The sequence below is a fragment of the Silene latifolia genome, chromosome 4, assembly GCF_048544455.1.
Source record: "Silene latifolia isolate original U9 population chromosome 4, ASM4854445v1, whole genome shotgun sequence".
NCBI classification, from domain to species: domain Eukaryota; kingdom Viridiplantae; phylum Streptophyta; class Magnoliopsida; order Caryophyllales; family Caryophyllaceae; genus Silene; species Silene latifolia.
The window spans coordinates 6,646,287-6,668,088 of NC_133529.1; the positions used below are offsets into that span (position 1 = coordinate 6,646,287).

The 21,802-nt window shown below is 36.9% G+C and overlaps 4 protein-coding genes across 4 annotated transcripts; 3 read left to right on the forward strand and 1 right to left on the reverse strand.

The window, feature by feature from the left end:
• The first annotated feature begins 258 nt into the window (after positions 1-258).
• On the forward strand, positions 259-4,920 carry LOC141652756 (uncharacterized). Its single transcript, XM_074460351.1, has 4 exons — positions 259-518; positions 1,753-1,992; positions 2,114-2,147; positions 4,095-4,920. Exons 1-4 carry the CDS (start codon positions 449-451, stop codon positions 4,510-4,512), a joined length of 762 nt encoding a protein of 253 aa, XP_074316452.1. The 5' UTR covers positions 259-448; the 3' UTR covers positions 4,513-4,920.
• An 823-nt stretch (positions 4,921-5,743) lies between these two features.
• LOC141652757 (cyanidin 3-O-glucoside 5-O-glucosyltransferase (acyl-glucose)-like) lies at positions 5,744-10,582 on the reverse strand. Its single transcript, XM_074460352.1, has 13 exons — positions 10,488-10,582; positions 9,803-9,859; positions 8,687-8,742; positions 8,313-8,388; positions 8,129-8,200; positions 7,950-8,037; positions 7,609-7,816; positions 7,283-7,398; positions 6,963-7,183; positions 6,836-6,858; positions 6,639-6,708; positions 6,275-6,365; positions 5,744-6,104 (listed from the first exon to the last, which is right to left on the reverse strand). Exons 1-13 carry the CDS (start codon positions 10,558-10,560, stop codon positions 5,903-5,905), a joined length of 1,353 nt encoding a protein of 450 aa, XP_074316453.1. The 5' UTR covers positions 10,561-10,582; the 3' UTR covers positions 5,744-5,902.
• A 3,213-nt stretch (positions 10,583-13,795) lies between these two features.
• Positions 13,796-18,181, forward strand: LOC141652750 (uncharacterized). Its single transcript, XM_074460345.1, has 3 exons — positions 13,796-15,405; positions 16,271-16,650; positions 17,375-18,181. Exons 1-3 carry the CDS (start codon positions 14,565-14,567, stop codon positions 18,101-18,103), a joined length of 1,950 nt encoding a protein of 649 aa, XP_074316446.1. The 5' UTR covers positions 13,796-14,564; the 3' UTR covers positions 18,104-18,181.
• A 1,144-nt stretch (positions 18,182-19,325) lies between these two features.
• Positions 19,326-20,860, forward strand: LOC141652752 (presenilin-like protein At2g29900). Its single transcript, XM_074460346.1, has one exon. It carries the CDS (start codon positions 19,440-19,442, stop codon positions 20,697-20,699), a length of 1,260 nt encoding a protein of 419 aa, XP_074316447.1. The 5' UTR covers positions 19,326-19,439; the 3' UTR covers positions 20,700-20,860.
• The last annotated feature ends 942 nt before the right edge of the window (positions 20,861-21,802 follow it).

Below are 21,802 nucleotides of genomic sequence, written 5' to 3' on the forward strand. Positions count from 1 at the left end.
TCTTATGCAATAATTTTCTGTTTTTCCTCATAAATAAAGACCAACTCAAAAGCAAAAGCAGGGAATTTAATACTAAGATTTTTTTTTTTTTTTTTAAAAAAAAAAAATGTAATGTGTTGAGTCTAGAGTGTCCTTGAAATGCAGCGCATGCCAATTTACACACCTTATTTCTTTTGTCCAATCATACCTCTTGACCCGTCTTAAAGTTAAGACAGATATATATCCGTCTTAAATGAGAATTTGTGAAGTCGAATAGTCCTATGTCCCATACAAGTTAACTTTCTCTCCCTTAATTCTGCCAATACCATCACTACACACAACCGACTTTCTGACCATCTTTGTTCATACTCTCCAGTCTCCAATAAACTGTGCTGTGTGCTACTCTCTACACACTTTCTCATCCACAAAACACTCAAACATAAACAAGAAGAAGAAGATAGAAACTAGTATGAAAATGGCTACTAACACTATGCACCTTGTTTTTGTCTTCCTAATCTTTGGCCTTGCTCCTCTCTCAAGTATGTCACTCTCTCTATACTCCCCAACTTTTGCCTACCTTTAGATGTCATCTAGCTTAGCCAGTAAAATCATGAGTGGTGATATTCATGACCCGGGTTTAAAGTTCAAACCCCGTCAGCATCATAATCACGCTCTTAAAAAAGAGTCTTACCCTTTATTTTCTGAATTTCAGTTTTTAGCTACAATTTTCTTTAGTTGTTTTGTGTTGATTTTTTTATTTTTTATTTTATTTTTATTTTGTGTGTATGTGTGTGCTTTTTGCATTAAGTGAGTAATGTTAATGTGGGTGAGTATTATTTTAGTAACTTAACCTTTCCAAGGTGTATTTTTTAATAATAGAGTATATTTTCGAGGGACGTTATGACCAACATATTAACTTGGTATATTCCCTTTATTAATCCTTTGTAAGTTGTGTTTACCTGCTAATTTTTGTAACCTTTCGTAGTTTATACTCCCTCCGTTCACCGTTCCTATCATTTGCTTACCTATTCCATTTTTAGGCGTCTAATTCATTTGACAAGGACGGAGGGAGTATAATTTACTGTCATTTCATTTTGTTCAGCCAGATTTGTTTAGTTCTGTAATTTCCTTGAGTGTTTTTTCTGTCTTTAACCTTTACTCAGCATCAGGGGCGGACCCACCAAGTAGCAAGGGGTGGCGTCCGCTACCCCAAACGTAAAAAAAATGGTTTATAAGACGGTTTTTTGCTACCCCAATTATTGTTAAACAGTAGATAAGTAGATATTATTCTAGTAAATCTCCAATAAACATCTTCTAGTTCAGTGGTAAAGGCTTCGGTTTTTCACCAGTTGGCCCGGGTTCGAATCTCCTTACATGCATATAAAGAGTAATTTTTTGGTTCCGCCCCTGCTCAGCATACATACTATTTACAGTTGATTGTTTTGAATGAGTATGGACTGAACCACAGCATCGTAGACGATTATTGTTGCTGCAAGAACATTAACCACCTAAGTAACATCAAGATTTCATCTTTTTACAATTTTATTAACATCTTCCTAGTTTACTGATTTTCATAAATCAGCATTGACAAATGAGGTTGGGTTTGGGTCAGGTCGGATTACTCGACTTCAGGTGTATTATTATCGGGTCAATTATGGATTATCTGCCCCTTTAGGGCTAGCAAAATTGCATCAGTTCAGGTTTTAATCAGATCATTCTTTTAAATCAGGAGTAGGATTGATTAACGAATTGCAAACGATTATTGGTTTGCAGGTGCATCGTTCTGTGTATGTAAGTCAGGCTTACAAACTGCAGCATATCAGAAAGCAATAGACTATGCTTGCGGAGCAGGAGCAGATTGTAATCCGATAAGACCAAATGGGCAATGTTACAATCCAAACTCAATTCAAGCTCACTGCTCTTTTGCTGCCAACAGCTATTACCAAAAGAACGCTGCTAAAGGCGCCACCTGTGATTTCCAAGGAACTGCTGTTCTCACTAATTCTGACCCCAGTATGTACTCATTTTTCTCCGTTTTCTCTCGAGTAACTTATGAAGTAGCTCTTATAATATAGATTATGAAATACTCCGTAATAATGTTAGTAATGTTTGATGTATTGATCTAATTCTATAGGTGGTGGAGGCTGCTCATTTTCTGCAAGCTCTGGGTATGTCAACTTAACACAAAAACTGAGTTTTTTTTTTTCGATATTTATTTAATGTATACGTGAGTATGTTTTGTGGGATGCAAAAAAGAAATAGTCGAGAGTCGAGACACTTGATGTCACATCATCCATATACTTTATAGCATATGCATGTGTGAATTGTGAACATTCTGAAATTGCTGGTATTGATGTCGAAAGCTGTTTTTTTTAATCGCTGCAAATTAGTTCAATTGTCACAAGAAGTCTTTTTTTTTTTTTTTTTTTTTTTTTTTTTCCTTTAGAATGTTCACAAAAAAAATACTCCGGTGTGTTGGCCTTTTGGACGGCTGCGGGCCAAGTCATATTAGGCATGCTTGCATTCGGGTTAGAATTTATATTGATTTAGGCTGGATCATTTCAAGCATGCTTCCGCCTTCCGGTGTGTTATTATTGAGGTTGAGAAGGAATGATTGATTTTGAATATAGGAGACTAAAGTAAAAGAGACCACCTTTGCCAAAAGTTACAACTTTATCCTGTTTATAATGGCGGAAAGGATAGCCGTCTTTGTCAATTGTCACTGTAATTTTCATTTTGACAGCAATTCTATATGGTTGGTTCTTTCTAGATTACTTATTGAACGGTAGAAGATATCTTACTTAAACCACTTTTCCTTTTCACATAAGGTGATAGATTAGAACCACTCCTTTTTGTCATCTAGTACCGGTTATCGTATTTAACTCGAATGATTGTGTTTTTTACTCATCTGTCAGCATCCATGAGTTAAGGCTGGAGATTATAGTGCCAAGTGGTTGTCACTTCATTAAAGACGATCTTATTTTCTTTATTAGGTGTTGATAATCGAGCTGAACCGAACTGTGAGCTCTAGCTTAGAGCTCGTCTTAGCTCGGTTCAATCATCAATATTTTTTTCAATTTATACAATTTAATATGACTAAATATTTTAAAAGATAAATATAATTTTATAAATGTTATTTAAATACTATAATTATAAAATACTAAATTACCCTTCAAAAAAATAAAAATGAGTCCACATTAAGTGAGTTTTTGATCCGAGTCTTACTGAGCACATGAGCATCTGGGATTTAATCTAACTTTTGATCTCTGAGTCTTACTGAGCATATGATCGTCTAGGAATTAATCAAGTTTGGCTCAGGGTCGATCTCAGATCAGTTTGACCAGGCTCGAGCATGGCTTTGACTAAACCAATTTTGATGTGTTCATCAAGCGACCTTTGCTAATTTACAAGATAGGAGGACTTGGATTTTGGCGGACTCCTTGTTAGTCGATTTTGGCTTTTGAGGATCAAATTTAGTGTAGTAACTAGGCTTATACTAGCAAATATTCTCGTCTTCTCTCATCAAGACCGCAAAAAACATAAAGGAAGAAAAATAGAGTACAGTAAAGGAAAATGAGTCACTCATCAATTTACCCCTTATTAGTTATTATCCTTGGTGTCGATGTGTGTTATTGCTAAGTTACGAACTAGGAAGAGTAAAGCACAGTTGGAAAAGGACAAGTCCAGCCTCGTTAAACATCTGTATGTGTAGCTATTTAGGGTTAAAGAGAGAAGTTTTAAGACTAATCTCGAACTTCCGTGACAAATGAATAGACTTTGGTGTGACATATCACATTAATAGTACTCCAAAACAAGCTTGGTGTGGACTAATAGACCATGGATGTTTGTCCTAATCTTTTTTCTTTGGCAAATTTCTGTGGTTTTGCATTTGCAGTGTCTTTACCTCTTTTGTAGTTGGATCTTAGTTATTGTTTTTGCAACATAGGGCTGAAATCTTATCTATGCATCATATGGTTTGAAGTTTGCAATTTTTCTATTTAGATTTAGTCGTAGAAGAACGTATCATGCTAATCGCTAAACTGAATAAACCGTGCTATATGAGGTTGCTTCTGTTTTATAGTAGCTCAGTTCATCATTTTGTGTTAAATGTGAAGCGGCTCTACAAGCACTGGAACTCCGACTCCCATCACAAATGTGCCAACAACATCTCCCACCACACCAAGCACTACTCCTGTAACTCCCGTATATGGTGGTGGTGGTGGTGGTGGTGGTGGTGGTGGTGGTACCATTCCGATAACTCCAGTATCTGGCAGCGGGACCCCTCCATCCGGCACAGGCACAGGTATGGGCACAGGCACAGGAACAGGAACTGGCACCGGCATCAACCCAACCCCCACATCTCCTTACGCACCAAATGTGGGCAACCCAACTAGCACCGGGGTTCTTGGTGGGTCGGGGTTTGGATCAGGGTTGCCCCCAACTGGATCCATGGATGACAACCATGGTACCAAACCGAGCTTATTATGGTCAGCTCTTCTTGCACCGATGATGTTAGCCATCATGTACATGTGAAATGGAGAATTCACAGTCCAAAGCAGCTTCTGGTGGTTCATTCGGGATTCCAACGGTTCAGTTATCGTATTAGTAGGTCTGATTCGGTTCAGGTCATATGATGAAGCTTTACTGTAAGCTAAATAGGAGTATTTTGGTCTCACTCCATGTCCTTCATCTAGCATATTAAAAACAGTATCGTCTTTCGGATGGTGTTTTAGACTTATGATTAGCTTATGAGGAAGTTGTATTTTTTATCTATTCTATGGATATATTATATATTAGAATTAGATAGCTAGCAAGGCTGAAAAAATGCTATTATTAGGATTTATTTTGGTGAGCAACCTATGTTGGCAAAAATATGTACTCGAAGATTTTACGAGTATTACTCCGTATATTAGAAAGGCTGAAACAATGCTGCTACTATCATTCTCTTTTTTGTAATCCCTTTATCTCGATCATCTGTTTAACTTTGATTAAAATACTTCTTACAATAAAACTATGATAATGTGAATTCTGAATTATTTACCGATACATGTACAATAATACCACGGCTTAAGTTATAAGAATGTATTTTCCTGCTAATTATTTTTCTTAAAAATAAATTAACCTCAAAAGGAGCAAAATATCATACATTAAAATTCCGCAAAATATAGAATATAGAATAAGACGATCTTATGTTGTGAAACAGTCGATAATAATTATTGTAAAAATCGGTATTTGGTGCCAGTGATTCAGGTCACTTTTGTTGTTGGTTGGAATCCGAAGCTGCTACTTTTGACTACTAAAGATTAAAGTTACGTTGCTCGTGGAGCCAAAATTATGGCCTTTGGCCCCTCTGGGAGTGGCAAACTGGCAATATCTGTCTTTCATTTTCTTCTTTATATACGATGTACTATTGTACCGTATCATTTATCTAACGACCTTTTATAAAGGGTTCTCACAAATTCACGGGGTGAATGTATGGAGCCACGGATGTTCCAAACATAAATGCCCCTAAAAGAGTGCTTTGTGGGCCCTACACATAATGCTGCAATACATAAGAAAGGATGATTTAGGCATATGGCTTATATTTCCCGTGGATTGGTCTATGCATCCCGCGGAAATATGAGCACCCTTTATAAATCGTCCTGACATTAAAGACGTAATGGACCTCTCTGGGATTCTTACTCGAAAATAAGATGGCGTCATTATTCAGTAGCACCCTCTTACATACATATATAATTCCAAAATTATAAAGATAGACTTATGGTTGGATACTAAAATTTGCAACGGATTAATATTACAAAATACTCAAATGTTATTTTTAATAGCAATAAAGACAGGAAATGAATTATTCAGGATAAACTTTACCAAGTTACAAACAATATGTTTTTTTTTTACTTGGTTAACAGCAATAAGTGCAGAATTACTAAGGAGTTTCCACTTGAGTAATCCCATTTGAATGAGCATGCCCCTTCAAGAACTCCTTGTACCAAATGGCAGATAATTTCGGTTTTCTTTTCCGGTCCGGGTCTTCCAAATCAACATGGTACAGACCATAGCTGTATTTGAAAACCTCAAGTAGATCCAAGAATGACCATTGGAAATATCCCTTTACGTTCGATCCGCCCCTTTCAAACAAATCATGAACCATATTAGCAAACCGCATTTATAAACCGAGACCTTGATGTCCTGATCTTTGACTATTAAAGGTCACAAATGGACTAATGGAGGGGTAAGTAACATAGGAGAAATAATATCTTTACTCGATACGTATCCGAAATAATCCTGAGGTATATACCTCATAGCATTGAGCATGCTAGCAATAGAAGCAGTATGATATTTAATCCTTGATGCATCATTCAATCCTAAGTCACGAGGTGTCCAATAACCTTGCAAAACAAAAGATTCGTCAAAATTAGGTCCTGTTCTTTTGGACTTAATTTCACCTCATTAGTCATTTCGATTTTTCAATTTCTACTCTATTCGATTCAATTTAGCTTTTCTCGCGACAAATTAACTCTTTACTTCAATTGATTGATTTAGTTTAGTTGAGATCCATTAAGTTGATTCGATTCAAATTTCAATTCCACTGAGTTGATTAAGACAGTTTGATCAGGACAAATAATTGAGACGAAGGGAGTAGAAAGAACGGTAGGACTAACCATTTTCTTGTATGTAAATGGGTGGATTGCCATAATCTCTCTTGAAGTATTCCAACAATCCCTTCATATACTAGTTTGTGAAAAAAAAAAAAAAAAAAAAAAAAAGTAAAAAGTGAGTTAGTTGCAAAAGATTAATTAATAAAACTCGAAGTTTAAGTTTTCAACATGAGAAGGATAAATGAAAGTTGTCGTCTCACCGCTCCTCCTAGTTCTCCTTTAGCTGCAACCAACATTTAAACGAATATCAACCAAAAGATTAAGATGATAGTTGAAGCGGAGTATAGTGTATACTATAGTAAATGTAAGTAGATAGGAAAGACGTACGAGAGAGTTTAGCGGCCAAATCAGTAAGTAAAGTTTTAACTTCACTATCAGAGCTACTAGGATTATCCTCAACAGAAGTACCGACGTAGCAATTCAATCCTATGAAGTCATATGAATCTTTTACGATTTTGGATTCATCTTCTGTAAATGACGGGAGTCTTGTTCCGATTTGTTTCTTCAATGAATCGGGATATTTGCCATGAATTAAAGGATCCATGATCCTGACAACAAAAATGATGAGTGTATGACTCCCGCAAATTGCAGATAATAAAAATACGGTAGATAAGATATTAAATAAGAAAATCTATTATGTTACTCACCACCCAATGGTAAAATCGATGGCTCTTTTAGTTGCGATTGAATGTCGTTCATCATCGTTTTCTGGAAAATACCAGCTTGCATATAAATTCAAGCCTACAAATCCATGTTGGGTTTCCTGGAGAGCATTTTCTTCACGACGTCAGTACATTAGTGCCTTTTCTATTTTTTTCGCATTTTTGAGTTGTGCGTTCACTCATGGACGGTTCTAAAAGATGATTCATGTCAGCCGACCCCAAATCATTTTGGGATTGGCTCTGATGCTGCTGCGCATATTTTCAGGTAAATTCTATGATGCTAAACCTTTTTTTTAGAGAGAATCATATACCTTGTATTTTTCTCTGTATAATTTCACAGCTGAAGCATGTGCTAGAATTATATTGTGAGCTCTAATATACGGCTCAGACGATGGAGAAAAACTGCCCTCATCAAGACGCAGAGTTGCGAAATTATTTGCTTCATTGAATGTCGTCCAATACAAAACTCTGTCACCGAATTCTTTAAAGCACACTTCTGCATATGCTATGAAATCTTCCCTGTTTAAACATGTAACAGAAAATGAGAGTTTGTAATAAATTTCATATTCTAATACGTCAAATAAACAAATGACTGACACGGAAAGAGTAATATACAAGGAAGATTAATAAAGTACTAATGTAAGATGGTTACACAAATTGGTGACCCTTCAACCCATTATAAGCAGCCATAAGGGAGTCTGGCACGTCGAAATGCAACAAAGTGACATGTGGTTGAATTCCTACGAAAAAATGATACGAAGCCCAATTAACTTGCTTATAAGAATTCAAGAAAAAATTAATTACATTGACTTGTTAATTTTGTTTTCTTACCATTTTTGACGAGTTCGTTGATAAGGTTGTTGTAATACTCTAGTCCTTTTGGGTTGACGGGTCCTTTACCTTCTGAAATTTACACGAATTCTTGTATGAGACAATTTAAAATGAATTAATGACAGTTTACTTCCGAAATGAACAGAAAGATTGTATTTTTGTTACTAAGGAAAAGAAGAGGTACCAGGAATTAGTCTAGACCATGAAATGGAGAATCTGTATGCATCTAATCCTGTTTCCACCATCAATTGAACATCTTCCTATCACATACCAAAAAAAGTGAACGTAAGAAAACAAGTTGGGAAAGTCACGAGGGGTGATACGCAATTGAATATTTATTATCGTTGTTTGAAATTGGCTATGTTCTTTAATTACAACTGTTTAAATTAGTCTCTTGGTGTCAGGGCCAAAATAAAAGGCTCAAGCCTTTCAAAAAAAAGCCGATCGGGCCGAGTCAGGTCAATGGGCTTGAGCCATTTAATCACCTCTAAACAAAACATAAGTTAAACTAATTAAAATTAAATTAATTTGAAATTAAGCTTAACAAATGTTACTGACCTTGTACTTTTTGTACCCTTCTATTCCTTTAGTCAAATCATTTCCACTCATGCGACCTGCAATAAGTTAAAGTGATACAATGACCGGAATGAAGGGAATAGTAAAGTGCTCTGTAGTTGGCTAGGTGTGTTAATGTGTACTCCCTCCTAGAGATAGAAGTGGACCGTGCCTCGTGCTGGTCTACCGTGCCTGGAGGAGAAAAGGGCATGATCCAGGCACGGGAAGGTGGGTTTATTCGTGTCGTAGTATGTCATGCCGATGAAATGGAAATAACGGACTGGTTGTCGACTTGTCGTGCTTGGGCGTGTTCACGCAATACCTCCACTTAAACCTCACCAAACAACTAACCATTAGATCGTTTCGGGATAAAATCTTGGCCATTGAGAGGTCATGGAAGGAAATGAAGAGGGGAAGAAATGGAGAAGATCGCAATTAATAAAGTAGTGCCAGCAATATCATTCCGTATACTTGGCATACTCCTTCGGATTAAAATACCGCTCATTAAAAATAAAAAGGTTAATAAATGGTTGGGGGACCAAGGGATATTCCTAATAGATAGTACTCCTCATATTCTCAATCATTGTCTCATTTACTTTTGGGACAAAGATTAAAGATTAAGGGAGTGAATATAGATTCAAATCGTCTTTGCATGACGCACATTTATCGTCATGGTCGAAGACGGATAATCTCTCACTGTGATAAGGCAGTGTGGGGAGGGCAAGTGGGGGAAAATGGAACACCCCATGGATAGTGCCACTTGTATATTGTGAAAGGGGCACTATCCGTCTTCAGCTTGTGATGGATAGTGTCCGTTTTCAATGAGAATTTGTTATATAGATTACACAAACACACCACCACACGTTCAATTAAATTTGCATCATATAAAACTTCCCAAAAATGGAAATAGAGAAGATAACCCGAATAATAGGAAAACACAAAAACTCCGGATAGACGGTCTCTCAAGACCTCTCACATGATGGGGAGAGGGACCCACTGATTTTTTTTCCCTACTATGTCTCCCACTAAATTAGTGAGAGACGGTATGATCTACTGGAAAAAAAGGAAAGGGGGAAGTTATTGAGAATAGAAGGGCGTATGTAATAAGCATAATCGTACTTAAAAATGCTTCGAATGCAGTGGATGTCTTCCCATCCTCAAGTGTTGCACCCTCTACCTGCAATAACATAAATATGTTTGAACATAAGATAACTATACTACAACTATGCTTATAGCAACAATGTGAGAATACATATTAAGGCAGGCAATAGCGGAGCTAGAATTTAAAATCAGCGGGGTCAAAAGATGATAGTACATTAGTACTCCCTCCATACCAGACCAACCGTAACACTTGCCTAATACGGCCGTACCAGATCAAATGTAACATTCTTTATTTGGCCCACAACATTACCAAGTTATCATTGTACCCATTCGATATTTACACAAAATGCCATTACATACCCCACCTAAGAACCCACAATTACATACACCACCTATTACCCCTGCTTTTACCCTCTTCTCTAAAAAAACCTCATTTTTTACCATATTACCATTGGTCTGGTATGGAGGGAGTATAAGCTCGGAAAAATTCAAAAAATGTAACTAAAAATTTCAAATTTTCAAATGTCAGCCGGAGCGAAGGATAATAATATAAGGGGTGAATACATATAGTTATTCCCCAAAGAATGCTATACAAATTTTGCATCACGAAGATTCAATTCTTTGTAAAAACTAAATTAAGAAACTTAACTTTACTTAATAAATGAAATTAAACAGCACAAGAAAGAGTGTGTAAAGAAAATTTCCTGAGAAGCCGATGTGCCGGACCCAAAAATGAAATCGGAAGGGAAATCTAATCGGCTAAGGGCGGTACTCATGACTTGGGTTTGCGTTACTTGTGTAATTAACAAAAAATGATTATTTCTCTGTATTTATTTAGGAACACTGAAACGAGAATTAGTGAGGTATACTTTGTAGACCAATATAAGCGATTTAAAGTTGTAATCATGCAATAAGTTGAGTAAAAATAATGGACAATTGTTGGAAATTAGCTGAGCATTTTGTAATGTTTACAAAATTGGAGCACGTGTAAGAACCTAGAAAATAACATTAATGTTAGAAAATAACCTTAAGATATACAGTAGGTTTTTTCTGTCAATAACTGAATAAAATGTGATAATTTTACGATTAAAGGTAAATATTTTCTTATAAAATGTCGATCTTATCTTAAATTTTACAGAGTAGGTTCTTATTATCGTAGCAGAGCGTGCAGCACGAGGGTAGGGTCACGAGGGTAGGGTTACGGCTCGTGCACCACGGGATTATATTGAGTATGGCACTGTGGGCCTGTGGCAGTGGTAGTGGGAGGGCCCGTATTCGCAATTAATTCTCTAGTACTAGTAATCTGGTATTGGTCCAAAAGGATTTGTCAAACTTGATTCGATCACAAATTGTTGTATAAGACGGTCATTTACTATAAGACGAGTCCATTAACTAAAATTAGGCCCAATTAAAACCAAACTGCATCCACGCCTCTCACCCTTCCCACGGTTTGCTCCCTTTGGCTTTTGCTACTTCCATAGAATGATTTATCGTCGACCAGTCCAGATCCTCTGTCCCATTACCGTGTCCCATCTTGTGTCCCATTGCTTTAATATTTTGACACCGATCCAGACTAATTGCCGACCGCCTGACTCGCCGCTTCGCCATGGATGTTGATCGCATTCGACACAGTTCTTTCCCCTAGATATTCTTCTCAAAGTAATGTGTTTTTAACTTAAAATACCAAGTAATCAAACTAAATATGCTAACTCTTAAAACACTAAATTATCAAACTAAATTTATTGGTAAATAAAACATGAAACAACTCAAAGATTCTAGCGAAACAATTAAGGCTTAGTTTTTATCACAAAATATGGAATTTTCAAATTAAAATTGCAAAGCTTTGAAGTTATAACTACTAGCAAATAAAACATGAATATTTAAAGCTAATAATTTCTAAAACTAAAAGTTTTCAATACAAAATCAAAATACTCAAGTTAAAACAAGTAGTTATCAAAAATTGAAAAATTAAATTTTCATCTTGAAATCTAGTATTTGTAAAATAGAAATTCAAACCTTTTTTTTGTTGATTTCGGCCACAGTTTTCGACGTTCTTCTTTTTGGGTTGATTAACTTTAGTAGTTAATGGTAGGCTTGGTGGTGAGGCGAGGACAACGGAGGTGGTGGCGACTAGGGATGAAAATCGTCGGTTTTGTGGCAAAGGACCAGAGTAGAAGACAGGGACGAAGCTTTTATTCATTGGACTAAAGGAGATAGTCCTCAAACATTCTATCGAGTATTTATTCTAGTTGTTTATTGGGCTAATTTCTACTATTGAACCCGTCCTATGCTATAGGACGGTCCTATAAGAGAGTTGCTGAAGCCACGGTCTTTTTAGAGTCAAATGTAAAGCCCAAGCCCATCAAAATATCAAGTTGGACCGGGTCGAACCGTTGGGCTTAAGATATTGATTAACTCTTGATAGAACCAAATCATCCTTGTGTATTTGTTTTAGGCTCTTTACAAATCCACTTAAAAGCCCAATAAATGGTCAGCTCACTTGCCCTTGAGATACCCTCTAATAAATCCACATTTAGTGACCTAGTCCTAGTCAACATATGGACCAAAATACGCATAGATAAAAAACCAATTGTAATTGGCATTCCCTTCAAACTTTCAAAGTCACAATCGCTTAAACAAAATATATATCGTGTGAGATCGGATGGTAAATAGATAGGACAAAATATATTGATTGTCTGATCCGCTAGAAGAAAATGGACCGTCCATTTCTTTTAGAAAATGGAGAGGATCTTGACTCCGATTATACCCCTTGAACAAAATTAACAATTTTCATGTCCTCGGATTCAACGCCTTTTTGTTGTTGTTGTTGTATATCATTCAGTTTAGTCCGAATTTAAGCCGGTTAAGACCACTTGGATGATAAAACACTCTATCATGACTTTTAACACTAATATTCGTATTACCATAGTTTAAACTGAAAATCTTTGATTAAGTTGGAATAACTCATTACTAATTGATGCAAGTGCTCATGGATTGTTTTTTTACTCTTATAAAACGAAATGTAAATACTCCGTTCACATGTCTAATTTAGTTTGTAAAATCATGCATGATTGATCAATCATGATCAGGTTTAAACTTTGTTATTATTAATATGATCATGATAACAAATGCCCAGGGGAGTTTGTTAAGGGTAGTTTTTCAGACAAATATTATTAAAATACAAAAACTCTTTAAAATTAAAAAAAATCATTGACAAAAAAAAAATCATTTACTGCAGTCGATCATCACTTCATTCCATAGTTTTTGCCAACATGATCCTTCCATAGTCTTTACCATCATGATGGCAAAGGAACTACAAGGGCGAATATAATGCTGACGGGACGTGAATCCAGATCATGAATAGTTGAATACCATCTTTTATGACTTTATCAGCTAATATTTGCAATAACGAAAATTTGTTACGAGACGGTCGTCCGGGAGGATCTACTCTCCTATAACCTACCTAATCATGTATTCCACAACAATGTTGTTAAGATTAGAATTATACTTTGGATCAATGGGGAAGGTAGGATTGAATCGGTAAAATCGGATAGTAGAATCGTAAGATCCTCCAAACTCTGTCAATATAGTTTTTATTTGGTAAAAACATATAATTAAGATCAAAATACTTATTTATTAGCATTTTTTCCATAAAATACTGATAACTAATGATTTTAGTATCCTTGTATAAACATGTTTCTACTTTCTACAACTTACATGAAATTTGGGTTTTAACTTTTAAGATAATATATAAAAAAATATATTAATATTTTCACTATGGAATCAAATGGTAAGATGATATTATTACCCTATCTATAGAAATTTTCCAATAAATAAAATCGTAAGATCCAACCGCCATGATAGAATCGTAGGTTTGAGAATCGATCAAGCATTTTTTAATCGTACAATCGTAGAACCGAATAGAGATTCTGAATGCGTTGCTCCACAACTACACTTCTAACATTACAAAACGGAAATTAAACCCCCCCTTAGATAACAAATGCAAGGGCTCTATTATTTTGCCAAAATGAACTAACAAGAACAACCGCTTCTTTAATACCCAAAAACGTCTCTTTTTTTCCAAGTTTTGCAGCAAACTTCAGATTCTTCTCACCAAACTTGTGTCACTCCCAACTCAACTCCTCTATCTCCACACAAAACCAACTCTTTTTAACTCTCAATCATCATCATATCTCTCAAAATTTATTACTACATTGAAAAAACCCCCTTTTTTTAATTACGTCACAACATTCATCAACATCTTCTACAAAGTAAATTGGATGCTTTTGTTGATGGGTTTTGCAATTCATGTGTTGCTTTCAATTGGGTATTTCTCGAATTTGTCGATTTCTTTCTGAAATTGAAGTTTTGGGTTTCTTCATTTCCCTGTTTCTGGTAATGGGTTTTCTTTAATTTGATGTTTTCAAGAGAAAGATTAAGTCTTTTATTAGTTTTAGATTGTTGCAGTTAGGGTTTTGATTTTTTAGGGTTTTGGTTTTTTAATTTGATTGGTTGACTAATTTGTGTTTAGTTGCATTCAAGGTTTAGAAAGCTGCATTTTTGTATTAAAGAATTGATTTTGTTGATTTAGCAGGGTTTTCGACTTTCGTGTCGTTAATTGTTCTAAACAAATGGAATTTTGTTGATTGAGATGGTGGACTTTATGAAAATTATATGGCATTGGAGATTGACATTTAGAATTGGAGAAAAATTGATTATTAGTGTTGTTGAATTCGGATAGCGAATCTCGTCATTTAGGGTAGGAGATTAAAGGTGTGAAATGGATTTGTGGGTGGTGGCAGCTGCTGCTGGTGCTGGTTATTTAGCTAAACATTGGCAGAACATTTTTAGGGAAAAAGAAGGCGCATTGGGTTTTTCTGTTGGAAGTTCCTTCCTTGATGAGCCTCAATCTCCGTCATTGATTGAGATTTTACGTGAAAGGACTAACCCGTTAAAAGAGTTAGCGCGAACTGGATCAGACATTGGAAAGGGTGACCAATCGGGTGAATTATTTGTCGAAACATCTAGGAGAGGTAGGGAAGCGACTTGCTCTAGTGACATGAATCATGGACAAGAAGTTGGAGTTCATGATGATGGAAGTGCGAATTCTGAATACGTGTTTTCTTCAGGATTTGGGAATGATAAGAACTTTGAGTGGAATAGGGGCGACTTTGTGTTAGATGCTGATATGAGTAACATACCTGAGGATAGCACTTGGAAAATGGGAGGTTCACTTGCATCTAGAAGAAGCAGAAACACTAAGAGAAGCAGGCGACTTCATTTGCCATTTATAAAGCCGCGTACTTCCTTAGACAGTTGTCTCATGGCTCAAATGCATAATAGGGAACGTAATGAATTGGAGGAATATCTTCTAACTCCACTTTCATCTCCCCGTACTCCAGCTTTGAGGCCGTTTCTTGTCAGTGATGGAAAACGATTAATTAGTAAAACCAGGGGTTTGTACAAGGAAGTTTACCCTATATCAAATAATGAAGTTATCGGGGTTCCTCGTCTGCCTCAAACTAACACCGTGGATTATTCAAAAGAGAAGTTCAGCATTAAGAACCAAATGGATAGATTGCTCTTTAGAAGCAAACTGATGCAGGTTGATACACGGGCAGGTATTGTCTCGTTAACTCGGTAATTTATCTGTTAAATTCGGGCTGAACCTTTTTGCTTTGAATAAAATAGAAATGGATTCTACAAGTATGTCATTGGCTGGGCTGATTCTTATATCATTTTCCCAAACGGGCAAGGATGTGTGGATTATTTGTTGAAACTTTAAAAGGTTCTAGTAGATAATTTGCGCGACTTCAGAAATTGAGATTTTAGTTGATATTCGTGACTATGAAGATTTTTGAACTTGCCTAAATTAAATTGTTGTAAACAGCCTTGTAACTAATCCCACTTATACCCCAACTTCTCCACATGTACCATGTGTGGGCCGTGTAGTGTGTGGATCTCTTCTAGCTGCTATTTTGTTGCCATTACATCATAAAGATGCTGCTATGTTCATGTTTGAATGTCGGTGTTTCATCTAGAAAAGTTTCCACAATGGAGAAATCACTTTATGATACTATGTCAAACCCACCATTGTCGCAATGTCTCAAAGAGATTTTTTTGCTAGTCTGGGGGATAAGCTCAATGGCTATCTTTTATTTTCCTTTGTACTGTCTCAAGGAGTGGAGCTGTCTTTATCTAGGTTTATGGTAAAAACTAATTGCTGAAGAAATTTTAGGTGAATTGCTACTTGCTTAACATGATACGAGTACTTTATTTTAATAGCCTGATGATGAAATTGGGTTGCTACTCTTCATGAACTTGCAGCCTGGTTTCTCTTGGAATAAGGCTTTAGATTGTTTGTCATGTTCCAGTAATATACTATTCACTGAAGCTTACGTAGCTCAATGGAAAAAAGTCACTTCTTTGTCCCGTTTTGAACATAATGGCTTCAGGTTCTGAAGTGAGAGGTGTTATTTCTGTCAGGAATCTCGAGTGGGCAAGCCCTTTTCTGTCTTGGGATCTCAATGGGCATACTATCTACTATAATAGCTAATAAGGTGGAATTGGAGAAGTTGAAGGAGAGCCTAAAGCAAAGTGAACATTTAGTCGAAGATCTTCAAGATGAGCTAGAGATGAAAGATTCATTAACTGTAAAAGAGCTTGTCAATGACGATGATTCACAGGATATACACGGAATATTAACTGGTACCGAGATTTTGGATATGAATGTGTTGGTACAATTTGCTGATGAAGAATCGGTGTGTCTGAAGAAAGATGATTCAATCAGTAATATTGAAGCAGAGCTTGAAGCTGAGCTGGAAAGACTCGAGCTGAGCATGAAAGGATCAACTCTTCCAGGAGAGGTAAAGCTGTTTATTTAAATCTCTGCCGCCACTCTGCCAGTATTTACTTGGAACGACATTTGATAGAATAATAAGCTTGATCTGCTTAGTCCATTCAGTGTGGCAAGCTGGTTTTGAGATGCCATACTGAGATGAAATACTTGACATGAATAATATGTAATTGAGATTTGAGATGGAGATGGCCGAATAGGAAGAACATGGCTTAGAGTTTTTATATAAGGCCTTAAGAACCCATCTCTGTCAGTTTATTTCACAAACGGGTTTTCAAAAACATTGCTGCTTATTTAGGCATGTAGAGTTGTAGTGTAGTTGCACCATAGGATTAAAACTTAAATTTAGCATTGATCTCTAAATCGATCGTTGCAGCCTCATCTCGGCTGTTGCATCATAATGGCAGCTGAAACCTTAAAAATGTGATAATATTTACCTTGAAAACCTTTATAGACCTGTCGTGATGCACTGTTGCAGCACAAATTTATTGCCATGAGTCTCACATGATTACTTTGAAAGAAGCTACTTAAGAAGGAAGCCTAAATTGTTTTCCGTCTTTTTTTATCTATTATCTTTGCCCCTTCCTGAGCACTGCCTTCGTCTATACCAAAATCATTTTATATCTAAGCTCATACACATAAAATAATTATCCCCCCTTACAATTTTTAAGAGATTGTGAAATTTCAGTATCTAAGCTGCTGTGTCGCTAATGTAGTTTCCAATGTCAATGTAGTTGAACCACGAATTTGACGAGGACATGATTGCCGATTTGGTGTCTGGAGAACTACAGGCTGATGCTGTTCGTAGGAGATCGAGCTCTGAAAGTACGCTCGGTCGAAGCTCACACAGCAGCCCGACCCCTCATTCCACAAAGGATGGTGTCTCACCTCGGGAATTGAGCTTGCGCTTGCATGAGGTTATTCAGTCGAGATTAGAAAAGCGTGTAATGGAGCTTGAAGCCGAATTAGCAACAAGCCAAAACCATATAGAACGCCTGATTTCTGAGAGAGCTAACTATTGGAGAGATGTTCCGGATAGTGGGCGTACGTCATCCAGGTGCAGTCCACGGGTCATAGAAACTCGTGGACCTCGTGGCCCATCTCCCAGGCCTCTCATTATGAATTTGTCGGGGGATGCTCTTGATGCGTACAATGAAGCGTTTGAGGAGCTCGACAAGCTAAAACAAACAGAAGACAGGGAAACCCCATTACAGAGCGATGGACTAACTGGGTTTAGTGAGGGAAGCAAGGCATGGCTTGCTGGAAAACAAGAGGAAGCGGTTCCTATAAGTATAACAGGGATACCGTCAAGTGAAGATAGTCCAAATGACAATTACGATAGTGATGAGGATGACGATGATGATATGTTGCTGATTAAACAGATTGTTGAGAAAGCTAGGCAAGGCTCTCCGGCTATTATGAGGGCTCAGAAGGCTATGGTGTATCTAAATAGAGATCACTAGAAATTTAAAAATTTTGTGCAAAACTGTAAAAAGATGACTGAACACTTTCAAGTACTCCTAATAGATTAGCTGATAATCATTCTCTCCTTTTTTTCCGGCTCATGATTTTCCAGTGTCAAAATTCAAAAGGCTACTGCTCTACCAGTGTAGAGACTAATAGAGCTGTTAAACCGGGTTGGGTTTGAAATTGGGATCATTTGTAACCGGAAATGGCTCTAATTGACTGATGATCGGCCAATGAGTTAGTTTAATACTGAGCCCAATATGATGAAACTAGTATAACATTTTAGTTCAAAAACAAATTAAGTTGGTCTTATGATAGCCTAAACATGAAATTATAGTTCAAATTTGATTATAACATGATGAATTGTATGGAGTACTATGTTAGTAACCTTATCTGATAGTTACCTGAACCGGACAGGTAGACATGTCACCCGATCCAATCCGATTATTCTACTATATCAAATCTGACTCAACTCGAAAGATTATTGACCAAGCAAAACCCACATAGTTACAATTTGATCTGCCTCGGCCCAGTCTAAACCAGTCTGAGTGATCAAGGGATTCAAGACTGTTGCTTATTGTTCAAAATTTAATCAATCCAAATGAGATGTTTGTTCGTAACCTAATCCGATAGTGACATAGTAAACACCTCGACATCTCACGCGATAATGATGCAATCCAATGAAGGCCTTACCGGAAACCAACTCCAACCGAAGATATTACTCTTATATCTTCATTCACCCATACCCATAAAGAATATACGATAATCCACTTTTTAGGATAATGATGCAATCCTATGAACAGAGTTAAATGATTGTATCTAAGAAAGTCATGGTTTCAACTTCAATTTGTTTGTAATGCTACCCATCCATTGTAGATGGGTGTTCAATAATTGTATCTCAAAATGCAATATTAGTGCCCTTCATTTCTTTGTAAATACTATGTAGATGTGTGATTGAAGTTGGAAAAAAAAATGCAATCATGCGAATGTCAACTAGCTTAGTTGACACAGCGATAAGAGAGTATTCATGACCTGTGTTTACATTCCCGTCAGCATTAAAATCGCCCTTGTAAATCCTTTTACACCAAAAAAGGACACTACAATCATATCTAACAAAACCTAAAATTGGTACGAGTATAATCTAATCCGTCTCAATCAATCCAAAACTAACCCGAGTAACCTCGATTACCGATTAAAAACATTTCTAATGTTAAATCCGTTAACAAAATTATCCACCAAGAGTACCATCTTTGGCCAAACAATCGGATCTCACCCACATTCCATCAAATTCCATCATCAAATCCCCAAAAGTTCCAATCTTTCAATCTCAAAATGGACAGAAATCAAAAACCCACAAGCATAATCGACACATTAGGTGAAGAAATCATCAGAATCATAACCCCAGTTTCAATTTGCATGTTTTTAGTTGTTTTATTAGTCCTAACCCTAAATTCTGATCCTTCATCTTCATCTGGATCAAATTCAATCATCACAATTGCTAATTTAGCTTATGATGAAACCAATTCAGATTCAATTTGGGATAAATTTGAGGGTGCCCTTTTAAATTCTCTTGTATTTGTGATTGTTGTAACAATTATTACTTTTGTTTTGGTATTTTTATTTTATATTAGATGCACTAGTTTCCTGAAATATTACATGGGTTTTTCTGCTTTTATGGTGTTAGGGTTTATGGGTGGTCAAATTGCTATTTTATTGATTGAAAAGTTCAGTTTACCTATTGATCCATTCACATTTATGTTGCTGTTGTTTAATTTCTCTGTTGTTGGTGTTTTAGCTGTATTTACGTCGAAAATGTCGATTTTTGTTACTCAAGGTTATTTGGTGGTTATTGGGGTGTTGGTTGCCTACTGGTTTACTATGTTACCTGAATGGACTACTTGGGTGCTTTTGGTTGCTATGTCTCTGTATGATTTGGCTGCGGTTTTGTTGCCTGTTGGACCGCTTCGATTGTTGGTTGAGCTTGCGATTTCTAGGGATGAGGATATACCGGCATTGGTTTATGAAGCCCGTCCTGTTATTGTTGATGAGTCTAGTGTTACAAATGAGAGGAGGTTATGGAGAGATAGAAGGGATGGTGAGGGTCATCATAGGGTAAATGTCGAGATGAGTACTGATCAACGAGGACTTTCGTCTGTTGACAGTGGACTGAACGAGCGAGATTTAGCTAATGCAGAAGAGGGTCAGGTTGGGATTAATGGTGATCAGGAGGTTGATGTGCCATTACTTGAGAATCATGTGAATGTTGAGCAAGCTGTGGTTTCAGATGAAGGTATGGCGTTTGAAGGGATTGGTCTAGGATCTTCCGGTGCAGTGAAACTAGGGCTTGGGGATTTCATCTTTTATAGTGTTTTGGTCGGAAGGGCAGCAATGTATGATTTTATGACCGTGTACGCCTGTTATTTAGCTATAATAGCCGGTCTTGGAATAACCCTAATGTTATTGGCCTTTTATCAGAAAGCTTTGCCTGCGCTGCCTGTGTCGGTCATGCTTGGTGTGCTTTTCTATGTCTTGACTCGGACATTACTTGAAGAGTTTATGGTGCAGTGCTCAATAAATCTCATCATGTTCTAGTACTAGGCAGTATCATTTTTGTGTATTGTTACTTGTATATTGTCCGAGTGTCATTAACTTGTATTCCGTATTTTGGTTTGCTATAGACGTTAAGTGAAACCAGAAGATCGTTACTTGTATAATATCCAGACTAGGGTGTTTTCTTAGTTTCTAGGATTATGCATATTGATGGCATTGCTTAATGTTTCATTCAAGTGTATATTAATAAAATTTTCTTGCATTTCGCTTTGATTAATCCCTATGAAATGCTGAATCATTGGTCTGTCCTTATCTGAAAGAAAAATGGCAGCTACAGACAGTGTGGCGAACTGTCAGTCTGGTGAAAGCCAGAAGGAGGTCTTTTACTGTGGTTTGAGAAGAAAGGTTCGACCTTTATGTTTAAATGTTTATTTGTTTTAGCTTCGGCCACCCCGCTGCAAGCAACCTCCCATTCCATGCTGAGTATCCCTAGGGAGTCATTTTATTTCGCATTTGGCGGCAAGGCTGGTGGAGGAGCATGGAGGTTAACTGCATTTGTATTTGGCACGAAGGTCATGGTGAGAGCAAACTACAAATCCACTTCTCGGTTCAAATCTGCTCTCCCCCACCCCTCATCCATTTTTCGTCTCGTCACAGTTGCTAGTAAACCAATCTTCGTTGCAGTGGAGGCAATGCCAGTACTTTTTTTTAGAAGCTTTGAGGTTGGATAGGGCGCAGTTTGTAGGGGCGTTGGTAGACTGGTCGAGCTGGACTGTTTGCTTAAGTGGTGGGGTTGCGGTGGTGAATATGCGATTGCTGATTTATTAGAACGCCGACTAGGGAGGCTGCCTATAGAAAAATACTCTAATTTGGTGATAAAGGAAGATTTATCCGAGTGAACCTTTAGTATTTAGGTTACGACCGGGTCAGGGATTAGATTTTGCTGTTGAAGATTCAGCACTACATGAAATGATATTGCTGTTTGACACAGTCTTGACACTTTCATTCCCATCAGTAGTCAGTAGGACAATTTGTCCGAGTCTAGCAGCAATGACAAACTGTCGGCTGAAAGTTGAATCGAACTTCGTCCGGACGAATAAAAGTTCAGGCATTTTCGACGAATGTATATTTTGGAATTCGAAATA

What these genes read in the sequence shown, in the direction of transcription:
- LOC141652750 (XM_074460345.1), top strand. Translation starts at nt 14,565, where the DNA reads ATGGATTTGTGGGTGGTGGCAGCTGCTGCTGGTGCTGGTTATTTAGCT. An exon ending in GCAGGTTGATACACGGGCAG is followed by an intron (nt 15,406 to 16,270) that starts GTATTGTCTCGT and finishes TATTTCTGTCAG; the next exon opens with GAATCTCGAGTGGGCAAGCC. An exon ending in GATCAACTCTTCCAGGAGAG is followed by an intron (nt 16,651 to 17,374) that starts GTAAAGCTGTTT and finishes ATGTCAATGTAG; the next exon opens with TTGAACCACGAATTTGACGA.
- LOC141652756 (XM_074460351.1), top strand. Translation starts at nt 449, where the DNA reads ATGAAAATGGCTACTAACACTATGCACCTTGTTTTTGTCTTCCTAATC. An exon ending in TCTCACTAATTCTGACCCCA is followed by an intron (nt 1,993 to 2,113) that starts GTATGTACTCAT and finishes CTAATTCTATAG; the next exon opens with GTGGTGGAGGCTGCTCATTT. An exon ending in TCATTTTCTGCAAGCTCTGG is followed by an intron (nt 2,148 to 4,094) that starts GTATGTCAACTT and finishes TTAAATGTGAAG; the next exon opens with CGGCTCTACAAGCACTGGAA.
- LOC141652752 (XM_074460346.1), top strand. Translation starts at nt 19,440, where the DNA reads ATGGACAGAAATCAAAAACCCACAAGCATAATCGACACATTAGGTGAA.
- LOC141652757 (XM_074460352.1), bottom strand. Translation starts at nt 10,560, where the DNA reads ATGAGTACCGCCCTTAGCCGATTAGATTTCCCTTCCGATTTCATTTTT. An exon ending in AAGGAGAACTAGGAGGAGCG is followed by an intron (nt 6,709 to 6,835) that starts GTGAGACGACAA and finishes TTCACAAACTAG; the next exon opens with TATATGAAGGGATTGTTGGA. An exon ending in AGCATGCTCAATGCTATGAG is followed by an intron (nt 6,105 to 6,274) that starts GTATATACCTCA and finishes TTTGTTTGAAAG; the next exon opens with GGGCGGATCGAACGTAAAGG.